The sequence below is a fragment of the Antedon bifida genome, chromosome 6, assembly GCF_963402885.1.
Source record: "Antedon bifida chromosome 6, ecAntBifi1.1, whole genome shotgun sequence".
NCBI classification, from domain to species: domain Eukaryota; kingdom Metazoa; phylum Echinodermata; class Crinoidea; order Comatulida; family Antedonidae; genus Antedon; species Antedon bifida.
The window spans coordinates 5,175,590-5,203,027 of NC_136231.1; the positions used below are offsets into that span (position 1 = coordinate 5,175,590).

At 31.9% G+C, this 27,438-nt stretch overlaps 1 protein-coding gene across 1 annotated transcript; it reads right to left on the reverse strand.

Annotated features, from left to right (window-relative positions):
- Window positions 1-87: 87 nt before the first annotated feature.
- Window positions 88-24,449, reverse strand: LOC144845201 (tachykinin-like peptides receptor 99D). Its single transcript, XM_078702381.1, has 5 exons — window positions 24,276-24,449; window positions 2,353-3,027; window positions 1,771-1,924; window positions 797-993; window positions 88-363 (listed from the first exon to the last, which is right to left on the reverse strand). The coding sequence occupies exons 2-5, from the start codon at window positions 2,976-2,978 to the stop codon at window positions 132-134; spliced, it is 1,209 nt and encodes a 402-aa protein (XP_078558507.1). The 5' UTR covers window positions 2,979-3,027; window positions 24,276-24,449; the 3' UTR covers window positions 88-131.
- Between the last annotated feature and the right edge of the window lie 2,989 nt (window positions 24,450-27,438).

The following is a 27,438-nucleotide window of genomic DNA, read 5'->3' on the forward strand; positions in this document are numbered from 1 at the left end:
TTTTACTACGTTGTATAACCAGGAAAGAGTTAAATTAACTCTTGCCTGGTATAACAACACGGTGCGTATAATGACATGAATTGGATTGTGATAAAGCGTTACATTTTTCCGTTTGTAACGTGTTCCTTATGTCACATTGCATTGTCGTCGGCAAGGATAGAATCCTGGCATTCATACATTGTAGTAGTTGTCATAAAAGAACTGTTTCTGGACGCAGTGCGTTTTCCTGATGACGTACTGTGCATACTCATCATTGTAAAGTTTCCAGTTCTACTTCGAATGACAGATTTGGAGGTTTCTGGTGGTTGAACTAGATGCACACAGGGTAGCCATCTGAAAACATACTGAAATCCTTTTCGAAATCTGGAAAAATTTATGTAAATAAGTTGATAGTTATAGTCATATGGAACACATATTATACATGGACATACATTATTGTAAGACTAAATATAATATAGTCAATCGGATTTAGGCCTATTTTGTAATATTAGGGAGCTTTCGATTTACTAAGACCGACGACAAAACTACGTGGTAATGAAGTTTTTGTATACGTTTTGAAATAAAATTTGGTATCACTGACATATTCGGTTTATATCATAGTATTGTTGAATTTTTCAATACTTGTGCACAGGCGGAGATATTGGGATGTGTGTCCTCTCTCCCCATACACCTCGATACAGGTTTGATGGTTTAGGCCCAGACGACGATCGACGATATATCGATTGACATTACCAGTCATCGCAAATCCAAAGTTCCCTAACCACCAACTTGACAAGAATTACAAATACGATTTTACCTGTCATTTAGCCAGCAATATATAAACGGGTTACACATTGAGTTACTCATAGACAGCCACCATATAAAATAGAACAGCTTATCTATATGCGGCACTGAATATAAGTCTGTGTACGTAAAAACAATTACATTGTAAACATGTATAGGAAGCCAACACAATGCGAATATCGTGATCACTACAACTATCATCTTAACAACCTGTAAGAAACAGAAATACAAAGATTGTCATTATGTTTAGGATGTTTTAGTAGTTAAAAATAAAGGATACGGCATGGTTATGTTTCATTCTAAGCTAACGATTTCATTTCGGAAGTTATTGTCAAGATTTGATCATTAAAGAAGAATAAGTCGAGTTATTGTCAGAAGAGTTGTCCAGAAAGATTTTCTAATAATGGACTGTAACTGATAAATGATACTATGAAACTATCATTAAAATGGAGAAAATTGAAAGCAACGTATAGGTGTATTTTATGATGGATAAATTACGATTTAATGCTAGGTTAAATAGCCTATTAGGCACACAATCTGAATGAATTTGAATACGATATTTTTCTGCATGAAAAATAGCAAGTATTCATGAAAAGGCCTGATCTTATATCAATATTATGTAATATACATTTACCCGCATTGTTTTAATTGAGAATAAAACAGACAGACGTAGGTCAATAAAAGGTAGTCCCCGGATTTACACATTTTTTTATAAAGAACTTTTAGATTGTGATATAATGATAGAATGATAGAAGTCGTAGTTGACACTACTGGAGCGCTTGCCGACGCGACCATTACGTTGAGAAAATGAAGATTTCTTTTTTATACTGAAAACGACCATTTACAACAAAAATAAGAAATCAAAATAGTAAACGTTTGGTGAGAAATGGAATGTTGAAAACTAACTTTTTTATTTTGACCTAATTTTAAATGTTAAGTTGTAACTGACTGACGGTTATTCCTTTAAGTTATAATTTAGGTACCTACTCTTCTTTTAGCTTCAAGGTGAGGTCTAGGCCTATTAGGAACAGATTCTCCAGGCATCTGACTTCTCCAAAGCTTTACTCCAATGACGCTGTAACAGGCAGCCATTACACATAACGGTAGCACGTACGTAAAAACCGCAAAGCAAATGTGATATCTGTTAAAAAAAGGAACACAATTATTATAAAAGTCTTTGAATTTATTTCAAAACTGTTTAAAACGTCTCGATCAATTAGGCAAGGCGTTTTAAAATGGAAATAAATCGTGGAAAGCGTAATGTCTAGATAAAAAATTTTTAGGAAGAAGTTTTAAACGCAGAACATTGCTAGTTATAGAACATTTGACATGGGCTCATATTTTATGTATTTCTCTATAGAACTCAATGGAACAAGTCAATCTTTTTTAAAATTATATTGTAATGGTAAAAGAATTATAATCCACCGTCCTCTTTTAGCAGGTAGATGCGACCTCGCTTTCAACCTACGGTATATCTCTAATACAATTGTCAAGGGAAATACAGACGGTTCATATTCGTGGATAAATATCCCTAATAATACTTGTATTAGAAAGGAATATAATATTTACATAAAGTTATCCAATCCCCAGAACTCATTTCTGTCCGGCCATTTGATAAAACATTGTCTTATCTTTGTATTACTTAATTTGTAAGATAATGTCTCTACTGTGGCGAAGAGAACAGCTGGATAAGCAAAGCTTGCCGACAGACTCCAAATTACGACTACTACTCCAATAGTTGTCAACCTTGAAAGTCTCGGTTTTAGCGGATAAACAATCGCTCTATAACGGTCCAAAGTTATAGCCACAAGTGAGAGAACTGTTGCCATTACGCAAAAGTATCCATTTGCGAGACATATTTTACACATTGTTCTGCCAAACATCCAATCCTGTGCTATATTCTGGTAGGATGCAGGAATCATGTTGAAGGTCGTGTTCAAGACATCCGCAACAGCCAGATTGACAAGAAAACAATTGGTGACCGTTCGCATACGTGGATTGGTCAAAACGATCCAAATGACAATGATGTTCCCACCGGCTGCTGTTACAATCGTGGCTATGAAAAGAACTGCCCAGAGGTAAGAGTAGGTGTCTGGTATGAACATTGCTGTTGTATTATATACAGCATAGTCTCCGAAACGATACAGCAAAAGCGATTCAGAATTGTCATTATAGTCGTCAATGTCTGACATCATTAAGCTGGTCAAGTATCAGATAACCCATACAATAACTCAGTGGCACATTCTGAGAAGAAAGTGACAAAATAACGTATAAGTGGAAAAACATGACATATATTCGTTTCTTTTTTCTAATATAATTTTTAATGTAAGTTTATATATGATATATAATATGAAGACAATTAGTCTTCAACAATCACATTAATTACAACATTCTTGAATTTACTACCTTTTGCTGATGAATTTGCTAAACTTTAAAATTTAACATTAGTGTGTATAAGATTAAGACGTTAAATAAATAAGAAGACATTTTATTGAATTAGTGTGAATGTGTTTCTAATGAATGAGAATCTCTCGTTGAGTACAAACATCCAGCTTTATTAAATTTTATTGCAATGAACCATTCAACTACTTTATCTTAATCTTTTAATTTATAGTGTTCATACTATAATTTGCGTTTATATAAAAATATAGAAGCTGTCTGTTTGATTATAAAGTATGGTATTAGCTTCATACTATTGTATCTTTGGTTTGTAATATTTACTTCAAGACTGCCGTAAGAGGAACTTTGAGTTCACAAAATAAAAAATGGAAAAAAAATGTATTTTCATTTCAAAAGCAACAATATGCATATTGTGACACATCCGCATGAAAGCTTTACATGTAATCCTCCTGATCAAGGAACATGGACTAACTTTCTATAACATTATGAAGGAATATAGACCTAAAACAGCATATTGTTAAAATGAAATGAAAAGAAAAAATAATCGGGGTTTCTTTCTCATTATATGCTGCTTATATTCCTTAAATCTTAAATCTAATGTAAAAAACTAAAACTGACAAATTCTATTTAGGAAATTACAACCTTGTTGGGTCTGGAAATATGTTTGGTGTGAAAAGCATTGAAAGAAATTGTTCGGCTTACAATTGTTCAACTATCTAAAACGTCATGTAAATAGCTCCTCCTCCTCAGTTTACATGCTCTACCGATCATTTTACATATTTATATACATTTCATAATCCGTGGATCAATAAAATCCTTCTTTTCTGGAATTGCTTTTATCGAAATTAGACAAGGAACCCTCTAGAGACCTGGAATTGCAGGCCAAACTGTGATGTGGGGTACTAGTATTAGCCAGATCATTTCAGCTTAAGATGGCCAACCTTCGCAGAGTGACCCAGCTTAGAGTTATGCATGATGATATCTCAGATTATCTGTGTAAAAATCGCTTAAAATCCACTGAGTAGTTAAAATATATTTCTTATTTAATGTGTAGATTCCACATTAAAGCGATAGATTATTTGCTTATGTGATCTTTCGCTATGTTATTGAAAATACATCATTTTATATGAAGTGTGTGGTTTGTTTGAGGATCTGACCCCAGGAATGATGGGATAGTATATAGACTGTACGTCGATTAGACTAGCACTGTTTATTTCAACTTATTTCTCCAGGTTGTCTGAAATGTTTTCAGGTCTCGAATACAGTGTTTGTGTCTCTTGACGTTCCTCCTCTGACTCTGATTTTACGTTTCGTTTTGACAAGAATACTGTAGTTATGTATTTTCGTTATAATCTAGATTGATATGATATGAAATAATACGGTACATGATTGTATTTCATAAAATAAATAAGTTGTTCTATAGAATGCAGAAAAGAAGACACAATGGTTAACTTTAGAGTATATGCGTTCTCCCTTTTTTCCGTTGCCAGTAAACACACCAAACGAAAACACGTTGATAACGTTGACGACCAATAAAAGCCGTTAAATAGACATGTACGTCACGCTATATTGCCTATTTGAACGAGCTTACACAGTCTAATAGAGCGGTACTATCTTATGACATTCAATTGATCGGAATACATCGTGGAATCGATGATGTTACTTATATGTTATAAGAAAATGTAAAATGTGTTGAAACAACATCTATGCCAACATTGTTTGAAGAAGATAGACGACAGCTTTTAACGTGGACACATCAGTGCGACACAAAAAGCTCTGGCAAACTTACTGAAGTTTGTCGGACTACAACATACCCGGATGGTTATTAAGTAATGTTATTCCGTGAAGCATTGATTGTTAGCCGATTTACAGTATCAATTAACTCTTCGTTTGCTATTCATTTATTTTATTTTAACCATTCATCCATATAATCTTTATTAAGAGTTTAATGTTTCTTAACTGGTATAGGCCTACAGTATGATTTTTTTGAGAAAATAAATGTTGGTAATCTATCCATCCACATGTCTATGCATTTATCAAATGCCATTCAATCTTTTTATCCTTTCGTTCATATCCAACTATGTCTCCACTTTTTTTCTCTAGCCATTTTTCATTAACATGCTTTCATATTCTCTAGTTAATTAGTATTGCTATCAATGAACGTTGGAATTCAAACAAAATCAAGAGCCTATACAAATTTATAAATATAACATTGAAAAAAACATGGTTATTAAAACAACCAACAACATGAAGTGATCACATATTTCTGATGCATATTACGTAATTGATATTAAACCGTATAATTGATTGGATGCTTTTACGTAAGGAAATTTGTACCGTGACGTCACGAATGTCATTTAGTTGTTCGTTACATATTACAGATTGAATTGCGTGAACTATGCATTATTGTTTTATTGAAGCACTAGTTTTAATAAACCACTTTTACATTCCTGATTCAGTGTCGCTGTTTTCAACTACTTGAAGATCCCCCGCAAAAATTAAATGAGTATTTGGTTACAGTATCTATAAAAAAGATGAACATGGTATTAATTGAATCTTTAATATTAATTTTCATCGAAATTAAACTATTTACGGGGTCTTGCAACACGTATCTATTTATCTATATCTTTGGTTTCTGTGCAACCAAACACTTATAAGTTTGCTTCCATTGAGGTATCCGATCCGTATCCGCAAGGCGTGTATACACAATCTTTTTAATAAATTTTATTAATAATACTGTCTTTTACTAATATTCAGATACTTTTCTGAGTCATATTTAACACACTATCTGGAACATTCCGACTCTCGTGTTTATTTCACTTTTGTATGTTGTTTTAATATACAAATGTTCTGTGTCAGTATAGTCAATTTGTTGAATTGAAAATTTTAATTAATTGCCATTACATCATTCTTTAGTCGAATTGCTTAGACAAAATTAAGATTAACAAACATTGTTAAGGTATTGTTAATCAGTTTTATTCTTGTAATTAATTTATTGATACGATATTGAATGTTGTATAAGAATCAATTCCATGAATTAAGATCTTTTTAAGTGCATTGTATACATTACAAACGTCGTAAATTCAGTTACTGTATTTGAAAGTTAAGGCTATAATGTTATAGTGTTTAAATTGAAACGCATAAAAGGGCGATGACAAATTAATGTATTTCGAAACGCGATGGTACTGGCCTTGTTCGTAAACACAAAAACATTTTCTACAGTTGATAACTTGGATTACATTTGTCATTTAATATATACGTGATGCCAATCAGCTTAGCCCCAACGTGCCTTTGAAAACGCCAAAAAGATTCTAACTCGACGATTTATTGTAAAACTGTTTTAATAACCGTGATATTTCTCAAAGCGTGTAGATTACAACGATTACACTTGTTTTTTAATAGATACATTAAATATAATAACATAAAGTGATTTGACAGGTATTGGCAATATAAGGGATAATAGACTTCATTTAGATTTAATGTGAATTAGGATACCATTGAAAAACACGAACTACATAAATCAGGACGGTAACCTTTCAGAAACGTTAAATGATTGCTTATAGAATTAGTTAAATTATTTTCCAATTGCTGTCGGATTGTTTAATCGTCTGCCGATATACTATCGAATATTGTTTACAACTACTGTACGAAATAATAATGTATCTAACACGCAATATACTTATTGCATTAATGGCAGTGGAACTGAATGATATGAAAAATGCGTAACATTCAGATACTTTTGACATGGTTACAACCAATTCACAAAAACAACCCTATTCCTTTCCAGAATCAATTCTTTTGGTAAACAAAATTATAGACCTAGTGGAGAAACTTGTTTGAACACAATAATATATAACGGAATAGATAAAAACAGTCCACTTTCATTCCTTCCTTCCTAGAATACCGAATCTTCGGAAAAGACAACCCCCATCATCCAAAAAGTACCAATCTCTACCTTTTCTTAATACGCATAATGGTAATAGAAATTTAAATCAATACCACCATTATGATTAATATTTGTTTTTCAATGTTACTACGTTATTCAAGTTGCAAAGGTACCTTTTTATAAAAGTAGTATAGAAGTATAAGTATATTTATTGGTTTTAAAGATCACAAACTCGTATTGTTGACAAGTTCAACAAATGAAATTAGTATAAAAAGCTAAAAAACAATATAAAAACTATACAAACAACAATAAATATACAAAAATACAATCTTCATCATTCTAAAAATGTATGATCAATATTTAGCTTTCATAAGCGTGTGTTATTGTTGCTTTGATATAGTTCCAAATTGAAAAGACAGAAATAGTCAATCAATATGTACGTACATGTATGTGTGTGTTTCGTTATAATTATGTAGTATTTTATGTTTTTTTTCAAATATAATGGAAATACGATGTTGATAATAACGATACATTAATGTCTACACAGATAAAGACACAAATGTGGTAATGATTGTGAAGATGTTGATAAAAATGCGGTAATTATGGTTGTGAAAATGTTGATAAAGATGTGGTAATGTTATGAAGATATTGATAAGATGTGGTAATGTTGTGAAAATGTTGGTAAGATGTGGCAATGTTGTGGAAATGTTGGTAAGATGTGGCAATGTTGTGAAGATATTGATATGATGTGGTAATGTTATGAAGATATTGATAAGATGTGGTAATGTTATGAAGATATTGATAAGATGTGGTAATGTTGTGGAAATGTTGGTAAAATGTAGCAATGTTGTGAAGATATTGATAAGATGTGGTAATGCTATGAAGATATTGATAAGATGTGGTAATGTTGTGGAAATGTTGGTTAGATGTGGCAATGTTGTGAAGATATTGATATGATGTGGTAATGTTATGAAGATATTGATATGATGTGGTAATGTTATGAAGATATTGATAAGATGTGGTAATGTTATGAAGATATTGATAAGATGTGGTAATGTTGTGGAAATGTTGGTAAGATGTGTCAATGTTGTGAAGATATTGATAAGATGTGGTAATGTGGAAATGTTGATAAAAATGCGGTAATTATGGCTGTGGAAATGTTGATAAAGATGTGGTAATGTTATGAAGATATTGATAAGATGTGGTAATCTTGTGGAAATGTTGATGAAGATGTGGTAATGTTATGAAGATATTGATAAGATGTTGTAATCTTGTGGAAATGTTGATAAAGATGTGGTAATGTTATGAAGATATTGATAAGATGTGGTAATGTTGTGAAAATGTTGGTAAGATGTGGTAATGTTATGAAGATATTGATAAGATGTGGTAATGTTATGAAGATATTGATAAGATGTGGTAATGTTATGAAGATATTGATAAGATGTGGTAATGTTGTGGAAATGTTGATAAAGATGTGGTAATGTTTGTGGAGTAAATGGCCAATGATGTATATGGCTATGAAAATGTTAATAAAAGTAATTACCCTACAATATTATGGAATGTAATAATGTTGATAAAGATGCGTTCATATGGCTAATCAAACCCAGCAAAACCATGTAGGCCTACTGAGGAGCTGGTAACACACAAAACATGAATCGTCCAAGAAGGTGAGTTACTGTTATGTGAAATGAAATAATGTGTTTTATTTGCTTGTTGATGGTAATTACTATGGAAATATTGATGCAAATGCTGTACCCGTGCGGACGCACTGTGAAGATGTTGATGAAGATGGTGGCAAAAATTAGTATTAGGCTTGATAAAGATGGATGTAAACATTTTATGGAAAGAGAAAATAACAAAATGTGCTCAACAGTATAATGAAAAATAGACAAATAGAACAATTTCCACAGCCAAGATACCATGGAATCCATCAAAAAACAATGTGGACGCTTTATACACTTAACGTGTGGATTTTCACGAAAAGAAAAAAATAAGCTGATGATAATATTCCTACTTGCTTTATCGTCATTATCTTTTATCTATGAGCTTATACAGCATAAACTGCAAAATTGACATTTATCTATATATACATATATACCGGGTAATACCTGTATTACATTAGCAGAACTAATTGCAATGTAATTTCATGTTCATTTTAACATAGTTCAACGCACCGATGCTTTCCAAAGTCCTTCGCAGAAGACATAACTAGAACAACCGTTGATAAATGCTCTTTTATTATCATTGAGCTCACATTTTCAAAAATCGTCTGAAACGATCGTCATATATATGAACAAGGCTTACTGCTTCAGTCGAATGGTGTGAGAGCAACAAGCCGACCGATCGGACCAAGAATTGTAATGACTCAACCATATGACGATTTAGCAACGATCAATTTCTACGTGATATTAATTAAGCTTCGTTTCGACTATTTTGCGTGCCATAGCACGTGTTGAAGATTAAGGGCGCATCTGCTCTTCGTTCAGTTAAACTTACCTTAAGACAGGCAGCGTTGCATACTTAATGTTATATGGGACAGATGATTGAACTTAGAGATTGAGTACATTATCTTATAAAAACAAAAGTCAAGTGAGAAATTGTAGTAACAGTGTATAATTTAAATCTAATTTCATCGGTGTCTAAAACTTATATAGTTAACTGATTGAAGCATAGGAGAATTCTGCGCGTACCTTTTGATATTTTACCCTGCGATATAAAACCGTCCCACAATACAGGTGTTTTTTTATATGTAACCATAATCCATTAATTAAACTAAAACATTAAACATTAACAATAACCTGCATACATGTAGTAAATCTTAGCATTGGTTAATATTATAGGCTTGTAGTATATTTATTTACATTTGCTTGTAGGCATATTATTATTGAGAGATAATCTTAAACTAAAATATGTTATTTGTGCAGATTCGGGATTTGGACCCAGTATCCATGTAGGTGTTGAACTAACCAAACGATATGACAAATATTATGAATTGTTTGAATTGAATGCTAGTTAGATTCTATGTCAATTACTATTACTTTACTCTAAGTGGTCTTGTTCTGTTGATATATGTACATGACGTAAGTATTAAATGGAGAGGCTTTCAAACGTCACGTAAACATTACCATTGATGAAAAAAAATGTGTACTTTTAATCTTATGATATCCTGGTTCAATCTGGTTTCATGTTGATTTTAATTGTAGTATATCTTTCCTCCTTGTAATACTTCTTTAGCATTATTTAGATGTACTATGATTTAGAGGAGTAATGCACTTAATGTACTTACATAGTTAAATATAAAGTGATGATAAAAATGGTAATTTAACAGACGGACAGAGGGAAAACTTAATATAAGATGACACCAAAAGGGCCCTCTAGATATAGATGTGCTCTACGTCATCACCATTGACATATGCAACATTGACATATTCAATTCAATTCAATGTGTTCTTTGTGGTTCAATTGCCATGTATCTAATTACTAAATTGGACATCTTTGTGTGGTGTACATTTCTAATAGCTATTTAATAGGTAGTTCTATTACTGTATTATTGTGTTAACGACTCATTAAGGGCGTCGGTGCCGTTGGGGCTCTCATTGACAAATAGGTCACAGCAAGTACTAATGTTCTTCCTGTGAGCTGGAGGAAGACAGCACAAGACCATCAAAAGTGCGTTGAGACAATAATCCTAAATTATATGTTTAAAGTAGCAGAAATATGTAGATTAACAACAACCATTTTTATTTCAAAGACGTATGTCTTTAATTACGTCCATTCTACCATATAGGATCTATTAAAAATACGACTACAATATCTCTTTTTTGTTGGATGACTCTTGACAGATGATACGAAATATAAACTGATTTCTAATGTTATAATTGCTACCGGCCAACATAACAAACAGGATGAATGTTGAGAGATAATCCAGAACACGTAATGATACGAGGAAAATTGTTACACTATGAGGAACACCACATGAAATACGTACTATACGCGCACTTTAATATGTCCCTCTTCCTCTCTTCTTCCAGCATATTGTAATGAATTAACTAAAACGAATACAATAAACACAAATACGAAAACATTGAGCTTTTTCTGGGATGCCAATGTCATAAATGCTGATATAATAATACACAACGTACCAAAACACTATTTTTAAAATAGAAGCAAGACAAATCATAATGTTGTTGGCATGATAGAAAATCACATCAATTCAAGATTAGTAGTAAGCTGATTGGAACCTTAAAACGCCTCTTATGACACACCATACAGGCAATAATACGTTTTTATAATGCTCTTAAATGACCGTTTAGTTATATGATTTATCGGTTAAAAGCATTTATGTGTATTATTGTGTTCATTATACTCATCCATTTTAAACTAATTTCTTAAAAGGGTATCACTGTAGGGCATAAGTTTATATATGTATAAATTACTTAAACGGTTACTGCTTATCTAATTCTAGTCTTTATATTTTCGTTAAGGAACTTTCATTTTCCTCACTTTTCTAAATAATGAATAGGTGCCAATTAACCAACCACATAATTCAGAAATGATCCTATCCAAGTGAATAGGCCTACCACTTACTGTAAAACCTTAAATACCTGATTCCTGTGACATAATTGTGTATTGAAGGAAATATCTCACTCAATATTTTTTAGGTGAAAATGATTTTCCTCTTTAACTATAAGGCTCATCATATACACCGAATATCCACGTTGTCTGATAACAGATATATTATTTGTGAACGGTCTGATCTATTACAGTTTTATGATGTCATTTATCACTTAACACGGATTGTAACATCATATACTCAACATTCAGTCGGTATCTGACACAAAGTAATGCTTGCTAATGTCCGGGTTTCTATATTTATACGTTTTTAAAACATCCAGTCAAGTGTATTATGCAGGCTATACGCAGATATCTCACTATTAAGTTAAGACTAATTATATTGGTAATACACGATGGTATATTCTATATATAGTACATACACTGCACTTAAAAAAAGAAAATGCTTTTTTTTTTAATTCGTTAACTCAAACTGTATCAGCGTTCTAGTTTCAATATGTCAATACTGGCGATCAATACGAATATAACATAAATACTGTTTACTGTTCATTTTAATCACATTGGTATTCTATAGATATCGATAATTAATCAATAGCATTGACATAACATAATGTTGACAAATGATGAGCATGATGCACACTTACATCAACGTTATCGCTCATTTAAGGCTTACTACGGTCGTGTTCTGTTTACTAATATTATAATCTCAAAAGGGTATTATTATGAATTAATACACCAGATACATCTTCTTCAGGCGTACTGATGAGCTTTCAGTTTGCGCCGATCATATCCTAGCCTAGTGATTCCACCGTGGCCAAAATATAATATTACACCCACTGGATTTCCTTACCGATGTCCCGTTGCCTTTTTTAACTCCTCTAAAAATCTGCCTATACGTGAAGTAAATTTTTAAATATTTTTTTAAAAACTTTGAAAATGTAAGTTGCGTTTACAGAACATATTAGCTTTACATAAACATTATAAAAAGACACTGTATAGGCATGGTGAACTTAGCGCCCCCAACTATCTATTGTGATTTTATACTGATTGCAGACGTCTATGCACCATTTCTCTATTTCCAAAACGCCTGGGACTGCAGATGAGAGGTACTCGAGGTAACCCGCTTAATCCCCAAAGTTAACATACATGTGTAAGCGCACCCAATTTTCTCTAAATTGTATTGGCATGGCAAAAATCTACTCACCTAGTTTCATACGACTTATTTGTAATTGATGTAATTATTATTACACATTAGTTTTGTTTCAAACGTACTTGATTGTTGTTAGGTATTGTGATCTAAGCATAGAAAATGCAAACAACTGACAACGAAGATTCGACAAAGATTACTCTAATTGGCCATTCTAATAGTACAAAGCAATCGTACGTAAACTCACTTTTTGACCTCCATTTTCTTGGCATTAGTTGAGATACGCAATTTCGTATTCAATGATGTTAGTTCTAGTTCTAAGAAATAGTGATTAATAAACCATAATATTTGTTCATAAAAGATTAACAATAGTTATTATCTTTAACCAACTATAAAGATAAAGCATTTCTTTGATTGATTTACAGTTAGCTTAGAAAGTATAATTACAATTTCATTGAGTCATGTTTTACAGTCAAACGAGTGGCAATAAATCTTAACAGAAATTAATATATATTAATTGAAGATTCTATTCATTATTTGTGGGCTCGTTCCGCATGTTTGTAAGTGTGAGTAAATAGTGAAAACAAGTAATTTAAATACAGATAAATCGAAGAAGGTGATGATGCGGATAATGCAATGTAAGATTCTTTATTTAATTTATTTACTGCAACCTCTGTCACACATGATATTTTATCTTGTGAACAACATTTGTCTCTCGGTTGGGCAAACATAAAACTGTTTCTTTCTCTGGTATCTTTAATACTCCACTTTACTGATAATACTCTTAAATTGTACTTAAGTTTCGTACAATTATAATATCAAGTCAAGTACTCATTATTTTACTAATTTATTCTTGATAATCGGTGGTCAAGCAAATGGTTGATAATGGTAAATTGTATATCATTAGGACGAGGTTTTAAGAATTTGGCGTAAGTGGTGTCCCTGTTAAATGTATATAAACGATATCAAAATCTATTGAACCCACGATCAATAAAAAAAACCCGATCGTTTCTTTTATCCTTGATGAACTTATTAGATACGACAGAAGGAAATATTGTAATCTTAAATTGCTGTGTTCATTCTACTTTGGCGTATTTATAGGTTAGTATTCTTGGCTTCAAATTAATCTGTACTTCTGTGTTGAAAATATGAACCTTTCGATGTTGCAATTACCAGGACATAAGACTGAATGATTTGGGAACACTGGGGACTTTTTGATGTTATGTCAAACAAGCCTTATGCAAATAAGGTGCTCAGTAAGCCTTCACCTAGACCTAGAATCGGCAAAGTGGCTTTTAAAATTCCAAACAGTGTTCATGGTGTTTGCGAATGGGATCACTGTATCCCTGTACAGTAACCGTCAAATTAATTGTCTTTAAAGAAACAAACACGCACTGTTTTGCTCGTATCATTCTTACCTGTTTTACTCTACTGTATATTGCTTTGCATTTTGTCAGCCATCTTATGAAGATAATGATATTAAATTGTAAATTATAAACCTCTGTAAAGTGTATATTAAATAATTAATTTATTTATTAATTTATTAATTTATCAATTAAACTTATCCGTAGTCACATTTCAACGGTTACTATGATGCAAAATAAACAGTTATAATTTTCTATTCAACATGCAGGAAAACATTTATTTAAATGTTTTTTCTTTTGATATAACGAATGCCTAAATTTAGCATTATTGCCGTCATTTTTAACTTTCAAACGTCAGACTGTCAATTTTATTTGGAAATTGAGATTGATTTATTTAATTTGTAGCAATCATTGCATTAAAAAAAACCTTTCAATTCAAAATTTCTATTGAACTTGACAAATTGTCTCATTGCAAATTTGAATGATTTATGTCAAATTTCATATGATGATAATTAATTCATTGGCGTAGTTATATGATGTAAGCTAATCTAGCAAAGGTAACAAGCTGAAAATTAAGGTTAACGCGATATTTTTACATTTTCCGTGACATTAAACGCTTTAAACATGACAGACAGGTTGCAACAGATAATTAGATACACTGTGCTGCCTAATTATCTACTTGGTTTCTATGTACAAAGCTATTCGTTATATACGGTACAAAATGCACAATAAATTGGTTTGCTTTTCGAATAACTTACTTTACTTCGCTTACTTTGAATTTAATGTTTAAAATTTGGCATGATGTATAGTTATTTCATGCTAGAACATTCGCCCGATCTCTGACTTTAAAAACTCTGAGTTGTATATGACAATATTTTTTTTCCTCCAAGGATAATCTTGTTATGACTAAAAAAGATGGTCTCCAACAATTTCCAGCGATAACTAAGAACGCCGAAGATCTTTAGAGAGGGCAACAGTGGACTATTTAGAAATTAGAAAGTGGTATCGGTATATAAATTGTTATATTTCTTATATTTCCGTTAATTCTGAAAACGGAAAATGTCTCAATATCGGGATTCAAGATTTCTCTCCATCCAAAGTGTTGTCTATACTTCTTCCAATTCCAAAGATATTTATGTAGGCTGTGCCACTATATTGTTGTCAAATGGCGAAGTGGTTGTTTAATGTGACTCGTTAGTTTGTCGGATAAGACTTTGATAAAGTTACAGAAAGAATCAAATCAAGCAAATAGATTTGAAAAAGAGAAAATAATTTTATGGTAGCGTTAAGTGGCCATTACCGTACTGTGCATGGTGTTTAATGCTTAATGTATTTAACAACTTGATGGCGTATATGTGCTTATCGTGACAGTAACGCATCTTGGTTGATGTTGAAGTTTTCATCACTTTGTTTTGAGAATGAGACATAGAGGCTTTTAAAATCGGTCAACAATCAATATTCATTTCAATAAATGTTGTTGATTAACCCGAATTTTAAGCTTAATATTGTCATTGGTAGTCAGCAATATTCTGAATCGCATTTCGTTCTACGTTTATAAAAAATATAAACTATTGGTATAGTATTATCTTATTTGTTTCATACAAACAAAAGACTTTCGTATCTATAGGTTGAAAGTGAATTATGTCGTTCTTTATGCTTGTATTGGTAGACCTACCGGTATAGATGATGTCAATTGTTATAAGCATGTACTTACTTTAGTATACACATAACATAAAGACATTTAGTACATTTCATGTTTAATTTTTGAATCTGCCTATTTTTTATATATTTTTAATAAAACGGTTAAAATACTCAATAACATAAATGTCGAGTTTGTTTTTACTGAAGAATAATTTCTTTGGTTATTTGCAGTGACAGCAACACACCGTATATAGAAAGGAGGTCAACTTAAAAGGTCACGTTGAATAATAAAATCTGTTTTTTTATGAACCAACTAGTCAAATCGTTTGAAATGAATCCGACATAACGAGATTTCCAGTTGTAATGTAGATTTTACGTATCGAAAATAACAGAAATTGGGATATATGGACACATAGATTACATATTTATAATAATACAATTGTTTATAATGTTTCCATTGATTAAAAACAGATAGGTTAACTCTGTTAAATCAATGAGATAATAAAGATCAAAGCGCTCCACTCCGGTGAGCCTAATTTTAGGTAAAAGAATATTTTGTTTTCTTCATGGTATACTGAACGTGAATAACAGATAAAACAAACAATTGCGCAAATTGTAGACGAATTTAAGATGACTTATTGCAATTGTTGAAGTTAAGATTATAGGTATGAATATCAGAAAGTGGAATAGAACACCGACATGGGTAAGATTAAAAGAAACGTCAATATACGTTTTAAAAAGACAACATTATACTATACTATACTTCTGACTATAAGTGGAACTGTTGAATTTAAGTATAGAAAATAATTATGTATCGCATGCGATAGAAACATTGACCAAGAAGCATACTAAGTCTAGTTTACACTAGCAAACTTTTCTCAATGTTTGTGTTGGCAAACTCTGTGTGTTTGAGAAGTTTGTGATTCTTCTAAATCAGTTACTGGAGGCTGCTATTGGTGATTCACATGAATATTAAAAGCAACCACATGAAAGACTGTTTTTGATCGGCCGATTTCACAAACCTAAAAATGTTAGATGTTAAAGGTGAACGTCTTAACTTTTGCAAACTTTTCTGTAGTTTTCCAAATGTCTAAATGTACGCTGGTTTAGTCATGCGGCGTTTAACTTGTCAGAAGAGGGACAACATTAACTTAATATCCAAGAGGAAAACAAACCATAGTGATGTACGAAGCATGGTAATTTATGTTACCATTCTACTATCTCCGGACACAAACAGAATAAAAAATGAACAAAATAGTTTTGACTTTTACTTTACAAAGTTGATGAGGTACGTCATACTTTATATTTTGTGTTATATAGAACACGGTAAACAAGACGATTCATCAAACTATCACAAATATTAAATGCGTTCAGATACATTGCAATTAATTAAGATTTATAATTAGTCACTTTACTCAAATATCTTGCTTACTGAAAGCAGATGACATGCTCTGATATCTTTAGACGGATTGAACAGATGTGACGTCTACAAGGATTATGCTGGCCTAGATGTGCTTCAAACCGTTTGAAAACATGGCGGATCCTGAACATTGAAAAGGAGAATACAGCTCTAACAGTATCAATAACACATCACACATAATGCACAAAACATAATGTTATAGCAAAATATGCAAGGAAACTATGAAACCTTATTTATCAGTGCTGTAAAACAAACATGATTATTGTCATAAGAACCGAAGACAAGAGCAAATAAATGGGACACCTGGGAGAGCGCATGATATATGCAAAAAACAAACACACAGAATGAAGCATACATGACAGAAATGCAATAAGTCAGATTCAAATTCGTGCGACTTGAACTCCCACTAACTACATCTAGTGTTTTACAGTAGGCCTACAATTCCCAAATGAAATGGATTTGCCGGAAAATGTCTAATACTATTCCGGTCTCTGAGAACTCATGCTGTTATGATTACACATTTTAACATTTACCAAATACTTTAACATCGACAAAAAGCATAAAGTTCACATTAATTGACCCTATGTACATGTACACTTCAGATGACTTACTAACCAATGTGTCGCACTTTATAAATATACTGTGTATTTGTTAAGTATAATTGGACAAAATTAGAACTTTGCCTGGCAATCCGACAAGTGTGTTTATTCTTCTGTAGAGCGAGGTCTTATGTCGGATATCTGAACTCTTTGGAGAAAGATAGTTCAACTAATGAATTAAACATGAAACGCAATCACGAACAATATTTCGACTGAGATTAAAACAAACACTATAGCCTAGTCTTAGAGAAACATTCTAAATTAACGCACATGGTTAAATTCAACTACTTCACATTGTTGTCAAGCGATTACATCCGTCTTCGTAAGTAAATGAAGAGCAAATGAGGAACTATGATTAATCTAACCTGGTAGCACGATGTACAGCAACTTACCTAGTTACTTATATACATAATAGACCAGTTTGGCAGTAACTAAATATATTAATTATATCCCTGACGATGACCGACGATGAAAGGTTGAAACTGTAGTGGTATGTAACAATACTTGTTTGGCTTAGAAAAAAAGAAACTTCATCAAAAAATAATCATACGAAGCCAAATGAAATTATTTGAACATAAATATATTAATTTGCAAGCTACATTACCATGCTAAAAAGATACAAGCGATGCCTCACAGGCTTAGAACCATTATTCAGTCACCAGAATACTATAAGAATAACTGAAAAATCACCCAACATCCAATGTTTGTTTCCTGAAGTAGATATTCGATGAGACCGTATAGAAAATGGTATTCGTAATACGCCTATATTGATTTACGGAATGCTAGCTTGGTAGAGGATATTTTTCAGAAACTCTCTTATATCTATCTCTATATCTATTTTTTTTTTCTGATTATCTTCAATAGCATCTTTTATTACTGAATTGTGGTACGTACTACCAGAGTCCAAGGAAGCCTGATCACTAGACTAGATTAGGAAGTGTACTAAGGAAAATATATCTATTTTTAAATACATAAAAACTTGCCTTGCTAGTTTTTTTTTTCCAATTTTTTCTTCAGATGTGATCGATTTACATTCGACATAGAACATTCTGAAGCAGGTGTTTGTAAAATAAACTAAGCTATATTTGTATCCACTTGTTATTGATAAGTATTATTATATAACATGGTAGATTACAAGTTTCCATCATTTTAGAGGTCCTGTTTCTTTAAGAAAATTTTTAATAGCCTTTTTTGTCCTGATACAAAACAATTAAATCTTGTCTCACATGACACGCAAGAACCGGCTAGTTGTTATATAAAATTGTAGAAGCAGCAACAATTGTACTCAATAGTTTAACTCGAATATACACATCATGAATGTGGGGAGCCATAAGCAGCAAATATTAAATCACAGTTATAAAATATACAAATTTATTTTACAATTTTAAACATATTTTAAATATACGTTTTTACAAATACACAACACATTATGCATTGTAAACATGCATTTGATAACAATTTCACCCCCAACACTTTGTGATTTAAAATACATATACGTTTGCTTCTAATGGCGCCCCGTGTTACAGAAGAGCTTTTTAACAATACTCAAAACTGCACTGATCTTTTAAACTCGCTTTCTAATCGCAGTTTCCTGCGTCTTCTTTCCAACACTCTAATTGGTCAACGTAGCCATCATACTTTTGTTTACAAGGAATACTGAACGTTTACCCTTGCGGATTCATTAGCGTAATACCAATAAATGTCTCAAGTAGACTTTCAATTGATTGAAATTAATACGTTAAACTTGAACTTACGGTGTATCTACATGTTTAATTTTATATGCGACGATTAATATAAGCAACTAGTTACTAATAATAATAATAATCAACAATAACATATTTATTCTCCATTAAATTAATATCATGTAACATAAATCATTTTCTGACCAAATTAGGCATGTTTATTTTCAGAAGCTTTGTTTTGCTAGAACACTACGCTGATTGACTATATTGCTACCGTATTTCGTTTTGATAAGTCCGGCTGCATTAGCAGAAAATCCTGCTTCGGGCTAATAGTTTGAACTTATGGGTTTTCGGAAGTCATCCGTAATGTACAGCCAATGTATCTTCGTTCTTGACATTAAAATAATTACTTGGCTTGAGTTATTAGAGATTACAGAGTAAAGTTAGCCCAGTGGAAATTTGATTTTGTCAATAAAAACTTCTGTATAGTTATCAACAGACCGAACGTGATGATGTTAAGGAAGAGAGTTATTAACAACTCCCTGCCAGGTTAAGGAATATTATCCATTTTGTTTAAGTGTGGACAAATGTTAGCAATAACGTTATACTGGCCTACACAAAATACTGTAGTGCCTAAATTATCATACATGATTACGGTACGTTACCTCCAGTGTATAAGTTGTTGTATTTATTAATCCAAAGGCAAATTACTGAAAAAATGACAATACTGCAGTGGGTATCAGTGGCTGGATCTCAATGAAGATACAACATAAAGCTAAATCAAAATCTAAAGTAAAACAGCCAGAAAAATTAGCAGAGCTTTCGGGCAACACTAGCCCTCCATCAGTGAAATTGTTTTATTTATTTATAGAGTTTCATTGCTTTTAAAATCTTTACTAAATAATACTATGAAGATTTAGACGTCAATCGGTTACCTTTACACAAAAGCTATGTCGAGTTGTAATATCAGAAATGATTGATTTACAGTCGTGTTCCAGATTCAGTAATTGTTTAGTCGTTCCTGCATATCGATGTGGGGGCATTGTTCTTTAAAGAAGTATATTGACGGTAATATAAATCCACAAAGGCAAGTGGGAAATGCCACAGGTCCCGCTCAATATGCCTACAGAAAAACCTGATAATTCATTCTTCTAAAATACATAGATTATCCACATAATGAATGAGGTAAATGTGTAGAAATGTTTATGTCATCGAGCAATAAAAAACAGGAAATCTCTTTTTTTTTTACAAAAAGGGACAATTATCAATCTTTCTCCTGAACTTTAATTTATAAATACATTTAATTTAAAGTTCGATACAGGGTGAAAGGGATCAGCATTCATGTTTTAAAAGTAAGTATAAAGTATTAGTGAGCTTTCGATCTGCTAGGAAGTTGTGCGCATGCGGAGACATTAAGATACTCGATCACTGGACTTGGGGTCCAAGAGACGACAAATGACAATATACCTATAACCGTTATATATTTTTGTTGTTGTAAAATGTTTGCATGGATATACCTAAATCAATAATACCTTTTATTGTTAATCAATTAGATTGAATTAATTTTCTTTATATTCTCACGCATATACATTAATTTGTTATCACACTATTAGATTGAATGTCTTGGACAGTAAATCTAACTTACTACATATTCGTTTGAAGTGCATTTCTTCCTTTCCCCCTCAATTGTTTGAATTATAAATGAAGAACAAATCATCGTGGTTTATTATGAACATCTATCATTCTGAGGTATATAGAATGTCAATGTATTTATGGTCAGATTAGGATGCTGTCTGAAAGCCAATTTAATGACTACAAACATAATAATTTTTTTCCTCGACATCACACGCTAGTTAAGTTGCTGAATTATGGGGCGCTGTTCGAAAAATTGGCTATTACAAACCATGGTTTATCTTTTACAACCATTTGTCTTTTGAAAACAAGACAAATAATGGCCTTGTCTGCTATAAATAAAAGACAAACTATAGTTTTTAAAAGACAAAACTATGGTTTGTAGAATAGAATATGTAGCGTGTCAGGCGGCGCCCCGTACAAAAATCCATTTGATGTACAACTACCATGGCTTCCTCTGGTTTCTGTCGTGTTATAAGTGTGCTACTATATATCTATTAGATTTATTTAACTTATTTTATAAGAGATCCATAAAGGTGCTTTACATAAACAATTATTTCATACTCGATGTACACATGGAGTTCATGAAGCCTACAACCCATTTACAAAGTGAGCTGCTAGGAAAATCAGTCATTTACTTTACATTTCAAATGTCTTTCAAATAGGGTGTTTCCTCTTCCATGATTCCCATCTTTGTTTAGGACAACGTTCTTATAAGATGTTTAATTTATTACCATCCACTATATAACATACAACCTTTAGAAGAACTATAGGTTTAAATGTTAACAATCATACTATCCAGTAAAAACCTATAAATATTCTTTACCGTATTGTATCCTTTTATTTGTCAGGTAAAAATGCTGAAAGAAAATTGTTTCTATTTACAAAAAAATGATTAAAATGGGGTGGGATTTGAACTCACGTCATCGAAACAGCGCCTTAGTTAAGAATATGGACTATAAACTACTATGAGTTAATAATGGCATCCGTGAATAAATGATGTTGCATTGAATTGAATTGTCAACAATGCAAATTATTTTGGGAATGAAAAATAAAGTATCCATAAGTCTAAAACCGACAATTTATAATTTTTTTAAAAAGCAGTAGGCCTACAAGGAATAGAGAGGTAATAATAATACACCATTATAGCAAGTTGGTATTCACTACTTTCTAATTTGTGATTCTATTCTCCAAACATCCCTAATCAACATATTGACAGTTATTTTAGCCTCCGGTGCCTATTTTAAGAGATTGTTCACATTGTGGTAATTCATGGTTGGCACGTCCTTAATGGCATTACGAGCGCGTTTAAACGATAACAATCGTAATGGCGCGCATCACTATTGTCTTTTTTCACAATAATCCACGCCAACGCGAAATTAACTATTATGGATAAAACCTAATGTAGATAGAGCAACATTCATCATCAGAACTCATTATATGTGATACAAAGTAAAACCATTTATTTATTTAATATCCTTATTTGTTTATTTACTCGTCCGTTACGCTTTTTTTCTGCATTTAATTTGAACATTATATTGACTGAACTCTGAGTAGCAATTTTATTTGGATAATGCATCATGTAACCACTTCGGTTGAGAGTGTCTCTGGCATATATAACGATCAGATCTCAATTAAGAGATCGTTTTTGCCATTCCAATAAGTCAGCTTATTTGTCGGTTCATTATGAGGAATAAAGATGTACTGTAGTAATAACAAATAAGTTAAGATAAGTTGTAATGTGTGTTGAAGGTGTATTTCAATGATAATATTAACAAAAATGATTTTTATTATAAATGGTAACATGGTTAGTAAGTACGGTATTACAAACGATGGTGTAAATAATCGATCGTGATAACGATGCGTTAAAGATGTTGATGATCAGGATGATGTTGATGATCCTGATCACGATGATGTTGATGGTCTTGATCACGATGATGATGATGATGATTATGATCAGGATGATGTTGATGATCCTGATCACAAGATATTGATGATTATGATCAGGATGATGTTGATGATTATTATGATCACGATGATGATTATGATCACAATGATGTTGATGAACCTCATCACGATGATGATGTTGATAATGATTATGATCAGGAGGATGTTAATGATCCTGATCACGATGATGTTGATGATCTTGATCACGATGGTGACGTTGATGAGGATGCTGCCGACGAAATGTCAGACAATGATGATGATGACCGTTGTTGATAATATTATGCTGATGAAGATTGGAGATGATCATGATAATGAATTTGTCGAAGACGTTTATGATGATTAAATTAACATGTATGCTATAAAGATTAATATGTTTATTTCCCTAACTTGTTAATATTGATGACGATGGACAGTGGAATTGGCGGTAAATACAACGATGTCAACGATAGTAAGGATAACAACAATAATAATGAAGATAAATAATACTTTGTCAAAAAGAATGTTAATTATGACAATGTATCACAATATTAGTAACTATTAAAACTGTCGATTAAAAAAACTATATCAAGTATTTGTCTGTCCATAGTTCGCTATTTCGAAATTACTGATTTCTATTCCTTCAATATAAATTATGGAATTAAAGTTTACTGTCCAAACAACGTTATGTAAAAACATAGTTAATATGTGTCTCTCTGGCTATCTGGATTTTTTCAGTTACACCTGAGACCAAGAAAGTAAATGTCAATCAGAATATAGCATTCAAGATGAACTGTCACTAAAATGATGCTATCACTAAAACAAATTTGAACTAAAACAAGTTATTAACAAAAAAAACAGAGGAAAATGCAATTAATGCGTCTGTTAATTTGTCAGATGTTAATTACGTCAGAATAAGGCAAAACATTTGACCAATTAACTTAGCTCTCTGACTCAAAGCTATACTCCATGGAGCAGTGAAATTATCCTCTGTCAATTATTTTGTTGTGTTGCTTTTTTATTGACAGTTACTACCATGTCTGTTTAAAACATGTTCATTTATTGTGTCCACTACATAGATAATGAATCTCAACAACGTCACTAACTAAAATGCTTGTCTTGTCATTTATTGAACATTATGGAGTGCCAAGCTAATACTATACGTTTGGAAAGCAAATTAATATATTCTTCGTTCTGATAAGCGAAATGTAGATTTATGAACTTACCTTGTTGCCTTTTCTTTGAATATGTTCTACTGTTGACGTATACGCAAATAACCATCAATAAAATCTATTAATAGCACTTCTCACTTCCCGTCAAAATCAAGGTATCCTCAGAAAAAAATTAAATAAGAAATATTTATCAAGATCTGTTATCAAAAATTCGTGATAATACACCTTTATATATCTAAGGCACGATAGGAAGGTACGGTACAGGTATACGTATATCTGTGTTGAGTACCATTCTGTTACGGTCTTATATACCATAACCTATTAGCCTATGATGGACTATTCCATTATTCTTGATGTTTCTCTCGAGTGACGTCGCCTCGTACGCGCATCATCGGTGTGTCCTTGTATTGCTCTCTCTGTACGAACATTTAGTCGTAAATATATCGATTGTTATATTTTACTATAAGCGATAAATTCACAACTAAAAAAATTATACTTTAATTAATGACTTTATTGTATTTTATTGGTGTGAATTGGTCATAGGTTGTTTGAAATAATGATTTGAATACATACAAATGAACAAAAAGAATATTCGGGATAAAGCTGAGCAAAAGGAAGACATATCAAACAAGTTGGCTGCAGTCGCGTGCTCAAATTTGAGTTAGTATTTACTGACCGACCAACCGACCGACATAGTGAGCTGTAGTGTCGACTTAGTCGACTAAATAACTAGTCGACTAATAGATGTTTCTATGAATTCTTTAGTTTACGTGGCTGAATTAATGTTGACTTCCGATGACACTGAAGCGGTCTGTTTTCTCAATTTTGTTTGTTTCATTCTTTATATTTCCGGATTTACTTTTTAACCATAAAGTACTGTATCGATAAATTGATATAACATTTAACATTTTGTTGCCAAGGATTGGAAGATTGACATGGTAGAAAAATATCCCTGCGTAAAAGATGACATTTTAATCATCGATTGTATGTAAACAACGTGTCTTTCCTACAAATGAGAAATATTTCATGTAACGCAATTAATGTCAAACATTTAATTTATATGATGCCGTATAAGTTTGATCTCTGTTACGCTGCGCTTGCGCACAATAGTACTGTTCCACCGCCGTGCCTGCCATGCCCAGAGTGTTGAATGTCGCTACCCAGTCGGTTTTTAACATACCATGAAAGTCGTGGTCTTATGGTACGCACATACGTCAAACTTGTAATATACATTGCCATAGCCTTGTGTTTTTATTTTCGATTGAACCTTTATTACAGTACTGTCAAAATTTGTTTTCGAAGTTCGTGAAATATTTATATCTAAGTTTGTTATTGCTATTTTTTATGATTGTATCGCCTACTATTTGTATGCCATGTTGGACACTGTTATCCCCAGTTGACAATAAAGAATAATAAATAATAATAGGATGGAATATTAAGAAGATTTGGTTTGGCGGCATAATTCTCACACAGATTTCGTCATCGTCACCGTTTATTAATTAATTTACACTAGATCTATATTTATATATTCGATTCCGTTGTAAATTTAAATGTATTAACTATACAGAATGATAATTAAAGCCATGCCTTAAATATCATCATAATATATATTGAGATCAGTATACAAAGCGTGTCAGGGTTTCTTTTTCATTTGTAGGCCTAAAGGAAACAGTTCAAGTATATAAAAATTGTGTATTATCTCCATCAACTATAAATCGGAAGTTATTCAGTTTATTTTTATATAGATTTTTTTTTAAACATCAGTGATAATAAAAATGAAGAATGAGTTGAGTAACATTTCCCAGCAGAGGGCAAATGACACTTTTTGTAATCAATCAAATACGCAAATATGGAGAGTAGCATTAATATACACAGTTCTAATAATAACATATTTATTGCACTGATAATAATTAATATGGATAAAATACTACAAATTGAATGGTTTTGTAGAAACTATCATGCGTACTGGTTACACTCTAACAATGTTCCATAGTATAGATGTTTTTTTGTGTTTAAATTGTACATACTATATTTTCCATGAAAAAGTATAGCAAGCTAATGCCGAAAACACGATATTCCTCTGAAGTTTTTTTTTTACATTTTTGTTATTTGTCTTCTCCACATCATTCTTTAATAACTCTTTTTTTAAATCCAGACATTTCATCATGAACATTAGCATCATTTCTTTTACTGACGTTTTACTGTTTTCTTGTAATTTATCAACTTAAATTACGTTTACTGACGTTCCTATCTTCCACATAAACTGTGCGCTGTGGTCATTTTAATTTAGATAATCCAACACTATTGTATAGCTTTACGTAAAAACATAAAGCGTTAGAAACGCAACACATGCGACCAAAAGTCGTAACCTGACCTAAATTTTACATTCTATTAAAGAGAGCAACTGCTGAGGATTAATGATACTGTACGTAGAAAGGATCCTATCATATCTTGAATTAGCATTAATCAAACAGGGATGGACACCAAAGACAATATAGGTGTAATTCAATACGTGGATACAATATTTTGGCTTTAAGATAATATGGTAATTTAGGTTTTATGTGTTTCATAATTACTCTTTTTCAGAAAATCGTGTTAGATTGGCTATTTAAAGTAGTTGGGCCTTCTATTTTACCTCAGGCCTATGTCTAATTATTTGGATAACTGATAGACACTAGTAACTATATGGATTACCGTATCAATGACCAATCAATCAATCAATATTAATAACCCTGGTATTATTGTGAGTGTTGCGTCGTAGATGACAACGAAGATTAGGGTGAAAATTAGTAGGACGGCGATTAGCAGGAGAGTGAAAAGAAAGTGACTATCAGGATGATATCATAATGATGTCCAGATAATGATGACAGTGGTAATTATGGCGATGATTAATACAATAGTGATTTGAAAATTACGAATTATTATTGGAAATATAAAGTAAAACATTCCTAATACATTACTGGGTGCTGGTAATGTATCTATACTTCAACACATGGCCGCATGTATATTATTTTAAGATCTATAAGGAATATCATTAACAGGCCTATATAAAATGGAAATCTATAGATGGTCGTATGTTAAGTACATTGGAATTAGATCATCATTGAATGTAATTAACCTGGTAATAATACAGTAATTATATCATTACTAAGTGTGTCGTGAGATTCCAAACCAATTAACGGCGAACAATCATATTGTGATTGCTATAGTTAAATAG